Source organism: Dipodomys spectabilis, unplaced genomic scaffold, assembly GCF_019054845.1.
Source record: "Dipodomys spectabilis isolate Male_0828 unplaced genomic scaffold, ASM1905484v1 ptg000669l, whole genome shotgun sequence".
NCBI lineage: Eukaryota > Metazoa > Chordata > Mammalia > Rodentia > Heteromyidae > Dipodomys > Dipodomys spectabilis.
The window spans coordinates 1,427,507-1,442,629 of record NW_024871346.1 but is presented as its reverse complement, the minus strand read 5'-3'; the positions used below and the strand labels follow the sequence as shown (position 1 = coordinate 1,442,629).

Below are 15,123 nucleotides of genomic sequence, written 5' to 3'. Positions count from 1 at the left end.
AGGCTCAGACTTAAACTGTGTGAGATACAAATGCTGGTCCAGTGCCTAACAGCTTAACTTTTCATACCCAAAAAGTGTGGGGGGGGGGAATTCCACTAACATCCTCGGCTGACTGTGCGGATTCATTTATATGCAAGCTGGTTCCTATTAGCCTCATGAACATTGATTCCTGAAACTGTCCTTCCTGCATAGAAAGTAAAGCAAGGAGAAGACTCTAACACTACCATACTACTCTGACAAACCTATGTAATTGCCGTCCACACGACACTGCAGTGTGCCAATGCCACCAGCCTCTCGAACAGGGTAGCTGTGGAAGAAGAAGAAACACAAGCTGAGGTATGAATTACAACATCTCAGTTCAGAACTTCCCACTCCTCTAAACAACAAAGTAACAAAGAAAAAGAAAAGGCACAGCCCAGAACTGGTGGCTCACACCTATAATCCTAGCTATTCAGGAGGCTGAGATTTGAGGATCGCAGTTCAAAACCAGCCCGGGCAGAAAAGTATCTGTGAGATTTTTATCTCCAATTAACCACTCAAAAACCAGAAGTGAAGCTGTGGCTCAAAGTGGTAGAGCACTAGCCTTGTACAAAAGAGCTCAGGGACAGCACCCAAGTCCTGAGTTCAAGCTCCACAACCAACCCCCAAAAAAAGCAAAAGAAAAGGTAAGTTTGCCAAAGAGAATGAATTGGTGTTGAAGGTAGAATAGGCTAACTGGGGAAATGGCTTGGGTTAATTACTAACTACAGCTAACAACACAAGGTAAAAGACAAAATTTAACTTACTCCTAACTTCCATCTGGTCCTTTACTTCTGCAATCTAATATTAGACAACTTTAAGAAAATCATCAACAAAATGACAAACAAAAAAAAAATAGTAATAATCCTGGGCAAACATATTGAAGATACCAGAAGGAAACTACATTATTAGAATATGGCTCAACTAAACACAAGTTGCACACGGTTAAGCCTCAAAAGATAATTATTATAGTGACCTCAAAGGGAAATCAATCCACTCAGTCCAGAATGGGGTAAAACAACAGCAAAATGTTGGTTATAGGAACTAGACTAAGCAGAGATTTTTATATATATATAATATTGGTTGTTGTTTACTTTGGCATTGTACAACAGCAGTGAGAGGCATGAACTCCAAAGATTGCTGAGTCAAACAGAGTTCCAACGCCAGCTTGGCTGCTTGCTCTCCATGAAGCCTTCAGCAGGTCGCATTACCTCTCCGTACCTAGTTTCTCATCTATAAAGAGAGACTAATGAACACACATTGTCACAAGATTAGCCAGTGACTTCACTAAGTATTAGGGAAGCCTGGGCCTAGAGTGAGCCCTTAATAACTCTTAGTTATTTGTTTCAAGAAGACTTTAGATTCTACTTCAGTTTACATTTTGAATCAATGCTTGCGTTTTTCTCCTTAAATCTAAAAGTAGAGACGTGAATAGTTACGAGTGACCTGTAAAGATAAGTTTATAGGTGTGCATATGTATCATATTCTTAGGAAAGAATCCAAAAGGATGAACACTGGTAACTAAAGAAACACTCACCTGCTTCCATTCTGTCTGTTTATAAGAGAACAAGGAGTCTCCCATTTGTCTCCTTGGGCTTCCAAGACCAATGGGCTGAGAGAAAAGAAAAAGGATAGAAGACAGGATACAATAGTGCAATGCTTCCAGTAAATATGACTGCCAAAACTCAGCAGAAGCATGGCTAATAGAACTCTCTCAACTTATGGGGCACAGGGTACAGTTACAGGGGCTGAAGGAAGCCGAGTCAAATTCTCTTCAGAAAGTAGGGATGGACGCGTGGTCTGAGCTTCTGTACTGTAGAGGGAGAACTGGTTCTTGCTATCATTCACACTAGCCACGGTAGGTCTACTAGCGCTGTTGTGGAGTGTGCATCTTTCTTCCTCCTTTTAAGTGCTGGATCCCAGGCCCAGGTCAGAATGGGTCCAGGTAACAAATATGGCCTTTTGTCTAAGATGTACTTGGGATTTAGAGGAATCCCTGGAAAGACAAGTGCCAAGGAGAAGCAGATGAGACACAAGGTCTCCAACTTATGCAGAGTGAGGGGAAATTAGACATGGGGTATCCACTCCAAGTCTCTAGGGAGACCATGGTTCTTCCACTTTCTACGATCTCACCATAATTGCTTTATTTGTTGAATGAGGACAGTTAGTGTTTCACACAAACTGTACAATCTCAACCCTTCCTGTTTTGTTGGCCTTTTTTTTCCCTTCTCCCTAGCATGGATAGCTTACTAGTAGTATTTTCCACTTAACAGGTCTTAAGTGAAGAAAATCATGTTGGCAGCTTAATTTCCCACACAAACACTATAAACTCAATGGCCTTTATATAATATATATATTTCCCTGTTTGCATATGTTTCCCTGACCTCACTAACAGGATATCTAAATACACAAATGGATAACAACCAAATAAAGAAGCTACAATAGTCTTTTGTGTTTACATGCCATTTTATAAGGACTTTAGGCTCTAGTGGCTCACACCTATAATCCTAGCTACTCAGGAGGCTGAGATCTGAAGATCAAAGTTTGATGCAGGAAAGTCTGTGAGTTTCTTGTCTCCAATTAGCCATTACAAAGCTAGAAGTGGAAGATTGGCTCAGTGGTAGAATCTGAGCAATAAAAAGCTTCGGGAGGAGAGGGGAGTGTAGTTGGGGAGGTGGGAGGGAAGGATGGTAGGGGAGAAACAAAGGAGGGGGTACAATGCTGCATAGAAAATGTACTCATGACTTTGCTCATGTAACTGTAACTCCTCTGTACAGTATTTTTACAATAAAAATGTATTTTAAAAAAGCTTGGGGACAGCTCCCAGGCCTCAAGACTGGCACACCAAAGACAGAGAGAAAAAGAGAGACAGAGAGAGAGAGAGAATTTACTTTAGCATGGAAGGGATGAAAGGAAGGGTAGAAATCAAACTAGAATATCCACAGATGCAATAACTGTACAGTTTACACTTAGCCCAGAGTGACTAGTTGTTAGTAAATAAATGGACCAATTTAATCAACAATTCACAATTACATTAACAGAGTAAATCATGAGGGCCAAAACCACAAGGAGGGAAAAAAAAGGCAATTCTGTATAAATTGCTTGCAATTTATTGCTATCAAGAAGCCATCCCATGTCCATCCATGTAAGTGATTGAGCGCTCAAGCAAACACCTGCCTACCTGTCAATGTACTCCACACCGGGGTCAAAGGTTTCCAGCCTTCCAGTGATGATCCAGCCATACACCTGTATTAGCCGCCCTGTGTTAAGAAGATTTCTTTAACGGGCTTAGCCCAGATATATAAGATAAACGGGTTGCATATATCCAATATGGAGAACTTCATCATGATGTATACAACTAATACTTCTTAACTACACTGCATGGCGCAATCCAGTTATCAATACTACACAAGAGAAAGGCCAAAATTGCTGAGTATTTCCAACACAGGCTTGATCATCCATGCGCGGAGCACAGAAGGAATGATAGATGTACTTCAAAACCCCATGAAATGGAGCAGTTTCGGGAAGGAGGGCTGTTTCTCTTGGCTCTGCCTTAGGCCGTCTACCCAAAGTGAGGGGGAAGAACAAGGTGCGTGACGCGTTCCATCTTTGTGAGAGTTTCTTCTGCACACTTGCTAAATTAACCAGCGCTGCCACCGACCCTGCTCCTATGTACAATCTACAACAAAGGGGGTGTCACCGACACTGAAAGTAATAGCAGGGATGGGGAGCTGGCCAAGGACCGTGGGGCGGGAGGGACAAGGAAAGGTGCTGGGTGGGAGCTGAGCGAAGGTGGGGTTAGAACAAGCAGTGATGGCGTTGTGTTGCCCAAGTAAGCCCCTGACCCAAAATGGGAGGGGGGCCAGCCGGAGATCTGAAAACAAGGGCGTCCGCCTAATCTGCTGGGGTGGATGCGGACTTCCACCCAGGCGCCTGCCTCTTCTCGCGGTGATTTGTCCTTGATCTGCCCCTCTTTCCAGTCCACCTTACACCAGCAACAACCTCTCAGCAAGGTGCGCTGGATCTCCCCTCCCCGGAGGGGGAAAGGAAGCTAAAGTAGCTCCTATGCAAAGCAGGAGCCTGCCAGAGTACTTGTGAAAACACCTGAACTCAGACCTGCGCACGTCAAAATATTACACGTCTCACTATCACAAGGTGAGTTAGTTAACATGCACCACACAATGCTCAGTTATTTGATGCACGAGTCTTCAACACAATCACAGACTTGAATACTGTCTACTATAAACTTCTAGTGTCACAGAGAAATGAGAAGAGAAAGCTGTTAGTGGCTGAAGTAAACATAAATAACAGGAAGATCACAAGGTACCTGACTATGGGTGTTTTGAGATCACGAAAGCCAGACAGATCTGAGTTGCTTCACTGACACTTCCGGCCACTGAAGAACCCTGTGGAGATGTTCTGCCCACGCGAGTCTGTGTGTTTGGGGAGGGGATATCGTGTCGGGCAGTCACAGGGCAGCCCGCACTGGCGTGGCGGGAGCCCGGCCAGTGGTTCTGTGCTCGTTTCAGGAGTAGATGGGTAGAAGGAGTGGGAAGCCAAAGCCTTACATAGAGCTCCAGTCTGGGGTCTCAGGTAGAAGGAGTGGGAAGCCAAAGCCTTACATAGAGCTCCAGTCTGGGGTCTCAGGTAGAAGGAGTGGGAAGCCAAAGCCTTACATAGAGCTCCAGTCTGGGGTCTCAGGTTCGCTCTGCTCCTTCTAGAACTTGGGTGAATTGAATCGCTCGCTCCCTTGGATTTTGAGCAAACCACACTACTGACTTCCCAGCTTTGGTGAACACAACATCTGGTTCTGCTGGGTGCCATGTGAAAAACACAAGGTTCTAGAGATGAGGAAATGTGTTGGTTTGTTTCCAAACCAAGAAGCCCACAGAGGAGATGGGAGAGTAATCTAGGCCTTGGTGCCAGGGGACACGGTAGCTCAGTGAAGAGCTGCTGACCACATACCAAAATCCACCTGCTCCTACCACGTTCTCTCTCCTTTCTCCATGTCTCTCTCCTTCTCTTCCCCCCTCCTATTTCCCCCCTCATCTCTCTGGGCTGCTATTCTCCGCCCACTTCCCAAAGGAAGTGAGAGCCATGGGCTACAAAATCATGGAAGGATGGAACCTTGTGTGTGGATCCCCCTGGAGGGGCCAGACGCTGATCCTCCAAAGAAGGCAGGAGAGACGGGGCACAGAACCCCAGCTCAATGGCAGAAACAGCTGTGACCGATCAGAGTGCCAACTGAGGCCCCATTTCACACCTCTAACCTCTTCTGTTCTCCTGGTCTTTATAGAGCTGAGATTTCTGTCTAAATATAAATACATTCTCTAGATAAAGATCAGGCTTAGTGGCTTTCTATGGGATATCCAAGGCAACTTGACATGGTTTTTCAGAGGAAGGTGGGATACAAGAAGTGGAGAGAGGAAGGCGGAGTAAGCACAGTCAATACATTCAATGTATGCCTGGTGCCTTATAACCTGAGGGACACATGAAGTGGGGGAAGGGGTAGAAGGCGTAACATTGATCAAGATACATTATACCCATAAATCGAATTGAAACTCCTTGGTACAACTACTTAAAGATAATTTTAAAAATAAAATATACAGGTCTCTAGACATTTGCACAGTGAGACCACAGGAGGATATTCTTAGGAGAGGATCATAAAGGCTCAATAGCTGTGTGCATATGAACATATAAACTAATGTTTATTCAAATGAACTCCAAGAAATGGAAACAGGTGGGTTTTTCTTTGTTGCTGTTTTTCTTTTTTTTGTTTTTTTGTTTGTTTTTTGCTTTCTGGACCTTTTCTCTTGTTTGTAACTGTATCTCTTTGGGGGAGGGGAAGGGGAAGAACAGAAACGGTGGGACCAAAGTTGAACAATGCAGCAATGATACTCACTAGACACTATGTTGAAAATGAACTATACAATTTGTGGGAGAGGGGATGAGAGGGGAAAACTGAGAGAAATCAAGGAAAGGGGTGACATTGTCCAAAAAGAGAGTTACTCGATACCTCACTTATGTAACTCTAACCCCTCTGTATACCACTTTACAATAATAACAAATATATGTATATATATATATATATACAAAAAAATAAAATCTTAAACTACAAAAATAAATAGATAAATAACATGCAAGGGATAAGGTTTTGTGAGAAATGAATGAGAAAGTATACACGGAGTTTAGAATGGAAATTGGCACACCTAGACATTCAGTAAATATTTGTTCTTGTGGATGGACTGTGGTGAGTGACTCACAAAGTAAAAAGAAAACTGACCATGATTTCTATTTCCTGCATTCTCCAGCATCAGATGGTTTGTTTTTGCTGGCCTCTTCTTATCATGTTTGCTTTCTTATATTAACAGCAAAGCAATAGAACAAAAGTGCCCAGAGGTGAAACCAAACCGGGTTAAAAAATAAACCAGAGGTTAAAAATTATTTTGAAAATCACATCTGAGAAGAAGCTAAACTTTCTCACTCTTAGAAACCACCCATTTAAGTAAAGGAGTTTGCCACAAACTTTAGCAATTATTCCTGCTTTTTCTAGAAGATTTCTTACCTGGAACTCCACTTGGTGGACTCACTTGGTAAACAAGGGGTGTCTGTGCCTTGGAAAACTGTTTAGAAAATATATGCACAAGTATTTCATTAGAACATCCACAAACACAACCAGGATAGCCATTCCCCTTAAAGCATTAGCCTTAGGACAGAAAATATGGAACGATCCCTTTGTATAACATGCACGCCTGCTTCCTTCCTGTCCTCCCCATGGTCCTGTGCAGCAGGTAGGATGGTATTTCTTCTGTAGATGAGGTAAAGGGAGTATGACCAAGGCCACAGCTCTTCACCCTGCTCCAGGTCTTTCGGGCCTTGGTGAGCCTCTTTCTACCTGCCTACCTGCCTCTCTCAAAGAACAAGGCTGGATCAGAAGGGAAAGCAGACAAAGGATTTTTTTTTGCCTTTCTAGAATTCATTCATTTAATTGGAAGGGTTATGACATAAATTATCAGCAGCCAGCATCTTGGTAGGGATCGGGAAACCGTGACAATGGATGTACACAGGAATGAGAGCCTGGTGCAGAAATGCCTCCCTGCCTGTCAGGTCGCTCAGAGCAACTTCGGGCCCTTCCTCTGGGAGTGCACACCAGGGGCCCTAGAAGGAAGGTCACCCCAGGTCCCACACTGCCACATTCCTCTACACCCCCGGAAACACAGGAGACTTTTGAATTTTTGTGAATGAATGGAGTCGCCGCATCAGGGATGAGTGATACACTTCCGGAAGGAAAACGGGATGAATGAGACAAGTCCTCTCAGCTAGAGGCATCTGGGTTAATCTAAGATCAGTGCAAGGTCCCAGTGGGAAATTGTACTCAGAAGAGAATGAAGAAACAGAAGCACTGACAGCCGGTGGACCTGGAGACCATAGCTCACCCAGGAAGAGATCGTCACCTCTACCGTTCCCTGCTTTCCGTTCTGACCATCCACAAGCGCTTCCTGTGTACACAGTAAACCATAGCAAACTGCTCCACTTGGTCTAAATTCGCCCCCTAGGAGTCTTCGCTGCCCACAGAGAATCTCAGCAGGGAACAACATTGTGTTCATCAGCATCCCTAGTCAGATGAGGAAAACCAACAGACCTTTCAATAAAGCCGAAGGCTGCCTGCCTGCCAAACGTGGGGTGCTAAATATTGATCCGCAGGGTTGTTTTCCTCATTCACTTCAAGTAAAGAGTTAGAAAATGGTTCACAGAAAATACTTACAGTCATGGAGTCAACAAAAGAATGCCATGATTTCACAGATTAAGGCCTGGCTCTGACCTCACCCAAAGATAAAAGATCGATTTAGTTCCATACCTAGCTGCCAAACATTCCATCCTAAGCCAAGGCACCCGGCCAAGGAGATAAGGCCTAATACTTTGGTTGGAGCCTAGTAAAATATGATCAGTGCTTATTACCCAGCCAGGCACAAATTAGAAACTGAGGCCAAATTCAAACCAAATAGAAAAACAACCTTTCCTCTGTGATTCTGACTGGAAATGTTAAGACCTTGAACTCTGTGATCCTCTTACCAGATATTGGGGGGGGGGGGGGGGGGCTCGGTATAGAGTGTTTAGCTCCCTCCCAACTCCTCAGGGAACTGAAGGAACACAGAGCCACTGGAAGGATCACACTTGGATTTTGAACCAACACAACACAAAATGGGAGATTTCTAAGAGGAGCAGGCCTCTGTTCGCCTACCAGGCTGAAGACATAACAGTAAAAAAAAAAAAAAAAAAAAAAAAACCATAATGAGTTTCCAAGTCAGGCTTCCTGAATGCTGATCCTGGAGCCTCAGTAAGGGCTGAAACCGGCTAGACATGCAGGTGTGAGGTCGGTGAGAGGGAGGGGAAAGAGTCAGAAACAGTGGATCCAAACAAGAGAGACACCACCAGCAGCTGCTTGGTAAACCTTCTGTGAGCTGCTCAAACCTGTCAGTACCCACAGCAGGCTCCTTGGAAGGGACTGGTGAGATGGAATGAATTTTTCATGCACGGTTCCCCCAGTCCCAAAACAAAGAGACATGGTATATTTTATTTAGCTTAAAATGTCGCTCATTAGCTGCATCCCCTGGTGATAGCTCATCAATTGGCCAAGCTACTTGAGCTACCGACAAACTCGTTTTCTTTCCTATGCGATTTGGGGAAGCATTTCTTTCCTTCCTACTTCCTTTGTTGATCTTTTAATAAGTAGGGACGCTACTAACAGAAAGGGAATGTAAGTGGTTAAAATGATTATTCAGCATACTCCATTTCTTATCTTCCCTGAGACTTAATTAAGAAGAGTAGATATTGAACTCATACTCTTGGCAGGAAACAGGGGCTACAAAGAAGTATGAGACACCTACCTTGTACTACAAGCTCCTCTAAGCAATGCACAGTAGACAGAGTCGTGGCCTCACAAAGATACACGCACCCGAATGCTCACACTTGTCCTTATTTACCACCACTGAGACTAAGATACTGGGGCTTCCGGTGGGAAGATGGCCTCTCTCTTGTCCTAACCATCACATATGTCTTTACGAGTAGAGAAACGTTCCTGCTTGTGGGAAAAGGCTCCTGGAAATACTCATAGGATGTGCAAGGGTGTTAGCAGCTGTTACTGGTTTTGGAAATGGACGAAAGATACAGAATGAGTGGCCTGGGCCACGGTTCCAGGATTGAGAAAGGTTTGGACCTGGGTATTATCCACCAGAGATGCTCCCCGGCGGGCACTGGCTCCAGCAGGCAGGAGTTTGAACCATAATAAGAAATATGTGGGCTGGGAAGGTGGCTCAGTGGTAGAGTACTTGCCTTGCATGCCTGAGGCCCTGGGTTTGATTCCTCAGCAAGACATAAGCAAAAAGAAAAAAGCTGGAAGTGGCGCTGTGGCTCAAGTGGTAGAGCGCTAGCCTTGAGTTGAAGAGCTGAGGGACAGCACCCAGGCCCAGAGTTCAGGCCCCATGACCAGACCCCCCCCCAAAAAAAAGGAAAGAAAGAAAGAAAGAAAGGAAATAAAGAAAGAAAAGAAATATGTGAGTTATCCACATGGTGGAAAAGACAATGAAACACCCTAGACACCCAAACCCACACACACCTCTGAAAATCAGGCCAGAATCTTGACTTTATTGCACACACACACTGAGATAGACTTGCTTTACCCAACTACAAGATTATAAATTCTAGATGTTTACATCTGTCAGGTCTGTGTAATTTGTTACATCAACAAATGAAAACATTTATATGATGTGACTAACATAAAACTAATATACAATTTTTAAAAAGATGACCATTTACAAAAGGCAAAGAAAGAAAAGTGCAAAACTCTGGCTTCCTGCTGCTGCACGTGTATAAAAGTGAAATGGCAGAAAACAAGATTTTCTCAGGCTGGAACAACAAATTCAAAACCTCCTGTAGAAAGTGTGAGCTTCCTTCGCGGTGACTTGGGAGGGTGAAGTCTTGTTCTAAGGATGTATCCATGAGCGATTAACCTCTGCGCTTCAGAACTGCTCTTAAACAGAGACACCTTGCCAACAACAGAAGCAGTGCTAACTGTGCCTTTTATGGAAAATTGGGGGCTGCCCTCTCAGACTGACATCTAGTGGGAAACAAATCTGGAATGGACCTGAGACTGAAACAGACATAAGATAAACCCAAGTAGATGTGCAATACAGTCAAGCACTGGCCATACAAATGACCCTCCCGCCTGTCTTTCTGGGTCTGCCCCTCTCTCTCTCTCTCTCTCTCTCTCTCTCTCTCTCTCTCTCTCTCTCTCTCTCTCTCTCTCTCTCTCTCTCATTGTCTCTGTTTCTGTCTCTCCTCCCTTTCTTTCCTTATCTGAGCTTAAGGAGAATTCAACCCTGTGGCTCTTCTTTGCACTACTTTGGTGATAACCAAACTCTCCCTAACGAGGCAAACAAACACACAAACACACTCCCTAACAGGCAAACACACATTCCTCCATCTTTACCACCCACCTTGAAGGTGCAGTTGTCATGTGACCCTGGTCCGGGGCCTCCTACCACCTGTCCCCCAGAGCGCACTTCCACGGCGTATGTGCCTGCATGTCCCTCAGACAGCAGAGCCCTAAGGGCAGAAAGCAGACATTCTTATGGCGGAAACCAGGAACTCCTGAAGCAAGGGATCACCGACCCCTCAGATTCCTCCCTACACTGTCTAAAGATTTAACTGAGCAGCTCTAAATTTCATCTATTTAGAATAACTACAGTGTAGAGAATAGGTTCCTCAGCAAAAGAAATCACAAAGAAAGAGATAGATAGATAGATAGATAGATAGATAGATAGATAGATAGATAGATAGATAATAGGTAAATACATGCATACATACATAGCTGACCTCCCGTGGATGAGCTACCAAAAGAGATTGTTACATTGTTACTTCTTTCAAAGAAAGGAAAGATTACATTGACTTGGGTATCAGGAAAACACAGTATGGTTACAGGAGGGTTGGTGGATTTTGATTGGCAAAAACAGGAAGGGAAGAGTCTTTTGGAATAAGGAATAGAAAACAAAAGGGTATGACAATGTTTCTATCACTTAATCCATGGTCCATTTTCTATGAAGTATCTCTTAAGACATGCATAAAGGAAGAATGAACTGCTGTAAATGTCACAGGCCAATAAAAATTTTAGTAGGACAATAGATGACCTGGAATAATATACAGGTATTTCCTCAACAGAAGTAATGCCAAACTAAGCAAATAAACTGAGCATAAAGCCAAAATCCTTCCTTACTGGTTGTGAGTTTATGCAGTCATTAAAACCATACCTTTGCTAAATGATGACTGCTTTAGATTGCAAAATGACAGTGTATATTGCAACCTTACCAGCTACCGAGGTCCTTGCAAATACCAAATGGAGATACGATCTAGCCCTCCCCATAAATGTCTCAAAATTCTTCCGCATGCTCTGATCTTCCCTGAAGTCTCACATCGCTGATGAGAAACTTTGAAGAACTGTGTTCATATTGAACACCTCGAGAACTAGAGCTGATCACTGCAGTCACGATAGAGCTGCTATAATACGTCACCGAGATAAGCCACATCGGTCCATCCTTCCAGAGACAGTACCTGGTCTGGCAAATCACCACCGGCAAATCCCAGAAGACAGGGGAGACATCACAGGGGACCCTTGGCAGTGTGGGCCATGCCACGTTCACCAGGTGAATCTCAGGCTGAGAGGCATTGGCAGGGTGGAGGACACCTGGCTCCTCACCTACGCGGAAGGTAAGGAGGAGTCGTTAAGGAGAGCCATCGCGCACAGGGGTCGCGTACCAAGATGGCCGCGGGGAAGTGGTGTCAAACACTCAGTTTGCCAAAGGAGAATAAATGAAGACTCATTTCCAGAGGAACTTCTGGCTGAGGGACGTTCAGAGTTGTGAGCTGACCAACGGGTCTTCCCTTTGGGTCTGTCTCTATCTGGGAAAGTATATTTCAGCTTTGCAGGTCACCCTGCCAGGGTGGTAGAAATGGGTGTGCTGAAGCTCCCAGCTGCAGATTCACACTAGCCGTGGTGAAGTGGGCGTGGCACATTGCCCAGCATCACGGTGTGCACTTTCGTGTGGACTCCCTGAGGGTTCCTAAAGTCCCGGGGGGCTCCACCCCTGCGTCTCCTTCAGGTCCTCCTTCACACCCGTCCTGAGACAAAGCCGGGCTGAGTCCCTGCGGCTGACTTCCTCACACAAGAAAAATCTCCATTCTGTAAAAGCCACACCTACCATCCAAAACGACGGTGACCCACGTGCCGCCCGCAAGGCTGCCTTCTCTGGGTTCGATGTGCAAACTCGGGTGAGGGACTGAGAAGAAATGGGGGGAAATATGGGCTTGAAGGTCATACTTTAAAGCAAACTTCAGCATGCATCCGAATCACAGCATGGAGGCGCTGGCCGCTGCTGCCGGGCCGCGGGACCCTCTGTCCGGCCCTCTGTGGTCAGACAAACCCATCTCTCCTTTCAGACATACAGACTCTCAGGGCTCACCAACCCTGAAATTCTACTCGCTCTGGAACTAGCCTTGCGGATACTAATTAAATCTACATAGCAGCTCCTTTTGTTCCCCCCAGATTTAATTCAGACGGCCATACTTACACATAAAGATCACTCCTGATTTCTTGCATTTCTCCTCCTTAAGGAGTACAGAAACTTCTAGACACTGTACCTAATTCAGTTCTCCTACTCAGGGCCCTGTGCTCTAGTTTTCACATTTGCACACGTGTGCAGAAAGATTTCCAAAATGGATATAAGATTCCATGGACTTTGGCCTGGGCTATTTGGAGATATTCATCAGAAAAAAAAATTAAATGGAAAATTCAAACCCAGAAGCAGATACTTCAATATGTCCTTTGAATATTATGTTTTTCATTTATATTTTTCAGTTGGCAAGTAAAACTTGTATATGTCTATGGAGTATAGCCAAAATACTATTTTAATTATTAACAATAGTTCTCAAGGTATCCTGAGTGCTAGCCTATTGTCCATTCAAGCCCCTTCTACTCACCAGCCAAAAATAGTACTTCAAAACTCAGAGAAATCAGCCAGCCAGTCATCCTTCCCAGGTAAGCCAGCTCTCTTAAGATTGTTCAGGCATTAAAAGCATTTTCAGTGTTAATTGGAGCAGCATAGCATTTGTGCTGAAAGAAACTAAAAGAATGAAGAAAAGGATGCCTATATTGTCTTAGCTCAACCATTACCACTTTCCTGTGTTGGAACAAGAAATTAGGAGATGAGATTACAAAAAAAAAAAGTCCTAGTGTCTTCAAAAGGACCCACGATCTTTCCCAGCCGGGGAGAAAGGAATCATCCGGGACTATTATACAAAATCATCAGCAAGCCTTGCAAGTCTCATCAGCTTCTTTTATGTCTGGTGATCAAGAATACTATCTTTCATTAACTCATTCTTGGACAGAAGCGCACTATTCAAAATAAACGCTAGGTGTCTGCCTACTAGTTAATAGGTAGAGGTCTGTATTGCTTCCCCCTCCCATCCCCATCCTGACCCCATCCCATCTCCCCAGCTTGCCCATGGGCCACAATCCAGCCGGACCCCTGTACTGCATCCACACTGCAGTCACGACCTAACCCACGCACAGGCCAACCTCTGTCCTGGCTCCGACTGGCCCCTCCTGGACCCCATCTCTCCACGGCCTTTTGAATCCCTGGCTTGCCTTCCAGGCCTAGCACAGGGAGCCCTTGCTCCACAGAATCCTGCCCAGCCATTCCAGTGCCCTTTGCTTTCCCCTCGCCAAGCTAGCTCCAGTCCTGTGTGTCCAACCCAATGTTCCCACCACCCAGGCCTCACCTCCCAGACAAGACCGCCTCCTGCTTTTCCCTTTTTCTTTTTCCTGTACTGAAATGAAGATTGGATACAGCCTTCTATAACCTGAGCCACACCCTCCAGCCCCACCCACCCTAGCCCTGACACCTTCCGTGAAGAACGCTGGGACCCAGCCCTCATGCCTCCAAGTCTCTTCATGTGGAGATGTCACACAATGCTGAGGGACTTTCTCATCTGTAGGGACTCACAGAATCCACACAGTCCGGCTGAAGTCTTTCTCTAAAACACTTAGCATCCATATATGTCCTGACTGAGAAAACCCAAAACAGAAAATCACTTCTAATTAGCTTAACCCTATGACAATGTATTTGCTGCCAAGCACTGTGACAGGAAAACAGCTATTCTCAGTCATCACCAAAGGCAGAAGCACGGGAGCTCCTTGCAGAGATGAAAAGAGGTCTAAACTTTCTAAATGGATTCAGCAAGTATTAACTGCAAAAATCCCTCCATTTTTAGATCTATTTGGAGTCTAATACTATTTATACACGTTCCATCTTGAGAAAGACTGCTGTCCAGGGAACGGTGATAATAGAGTAGACTTCGCATAGAGGAGCCTGTTTTCAGCTTGGCTGTGTGATGTTAACATCTCGCTTTGGTGCCTACTCCCAAGTCGGAACAACAGGCACCAACATTCATGTAGTAGGCTTTTAAAATAAAATTCCTTACATTTGGAAATGCCTCTTTCTTTCCCCTCAAACACAGAGCAAGGAAATGAGCACCGAATGCATCTTTTCTTAGTGTGGATTAACCGGCCACCAGCTCTCCCTAACTGTCCTCAGTTGCCCTTTACTCTTTTAAGGAGAAAGTTTTTAATCACAGAGCGTAATTAAGTCCTCTTTCTCCTCTTGTCCTACTTTTCCCATCTTCTGCTCCCCCTCCTCTTCCTTTCTTCCTCACTCCTGACTCGGCTCCCCTCCTCTGGGAGCTGGAAAACTTCAAGGATCTTACTAGAGACAGCCTATTTCTTTTCTGTTTGCCACAGCATTCAAAAGAGACTCAATACATTGAAAATCAAGACTTTTGGAAATCCAACAGTACCTTTTTCTGGCTCAGTCTCCTTGAGACTCAAGGGAGAATTTCTCTTCCTCTTCTAAATGATCTTGTGTCTGTCTGCCATGTTCTCTGGCTAGAGAGCCCAGCCCACTGCTCCATGCAGGTAACTCTCTCTGGCTGACTGTAACTCACCTGACTTGTTTGTGTCCTGTACCACATGTTCAGAACTGACCATGAGGTCTG

General features: G+C 44.8%; 1 protein-coding gene across 1 annotated transcript in view; it reads right to left on the bottom strand.

Annotated features, from left to right (window-relative positions):
* The window catches only part of Pkhd1 (PKHD1 ciliary IPT domain containing fibrocystin/polyductin), a 288,492-nt gene extending 273,454 nt beyond the window's left edge, over positions 1–15,038 (bottom strand). The window contains 9 exon segments of the mRNA XM_042672035.1: positions 243–307; positions 1,556–1,630; positions 3,200–3,278; positions 6,584–6,641; positions 10,515–10,623; positions 11,626–11,770; positions 12,273–12,350; positions 13,051–13,193; positions 14,926–15,038. Of these exon segments, the coding sequence (XP_042527969.1) occupies positions 243–307; positions 1,556–1,630; positions 3,200–3,278; positions 6,584–6,641; positions 10,515–10,623; positions 11,626–11,770; positions 12,273–12,350; positions 13,051–13,099 (658 nt within the window). The 5' untranslated portion in view covers positions 13,100–13,193; positions 14,926–15,038.
* Positions 15,039–15,123: the final 85 nt, after the last annotated feature.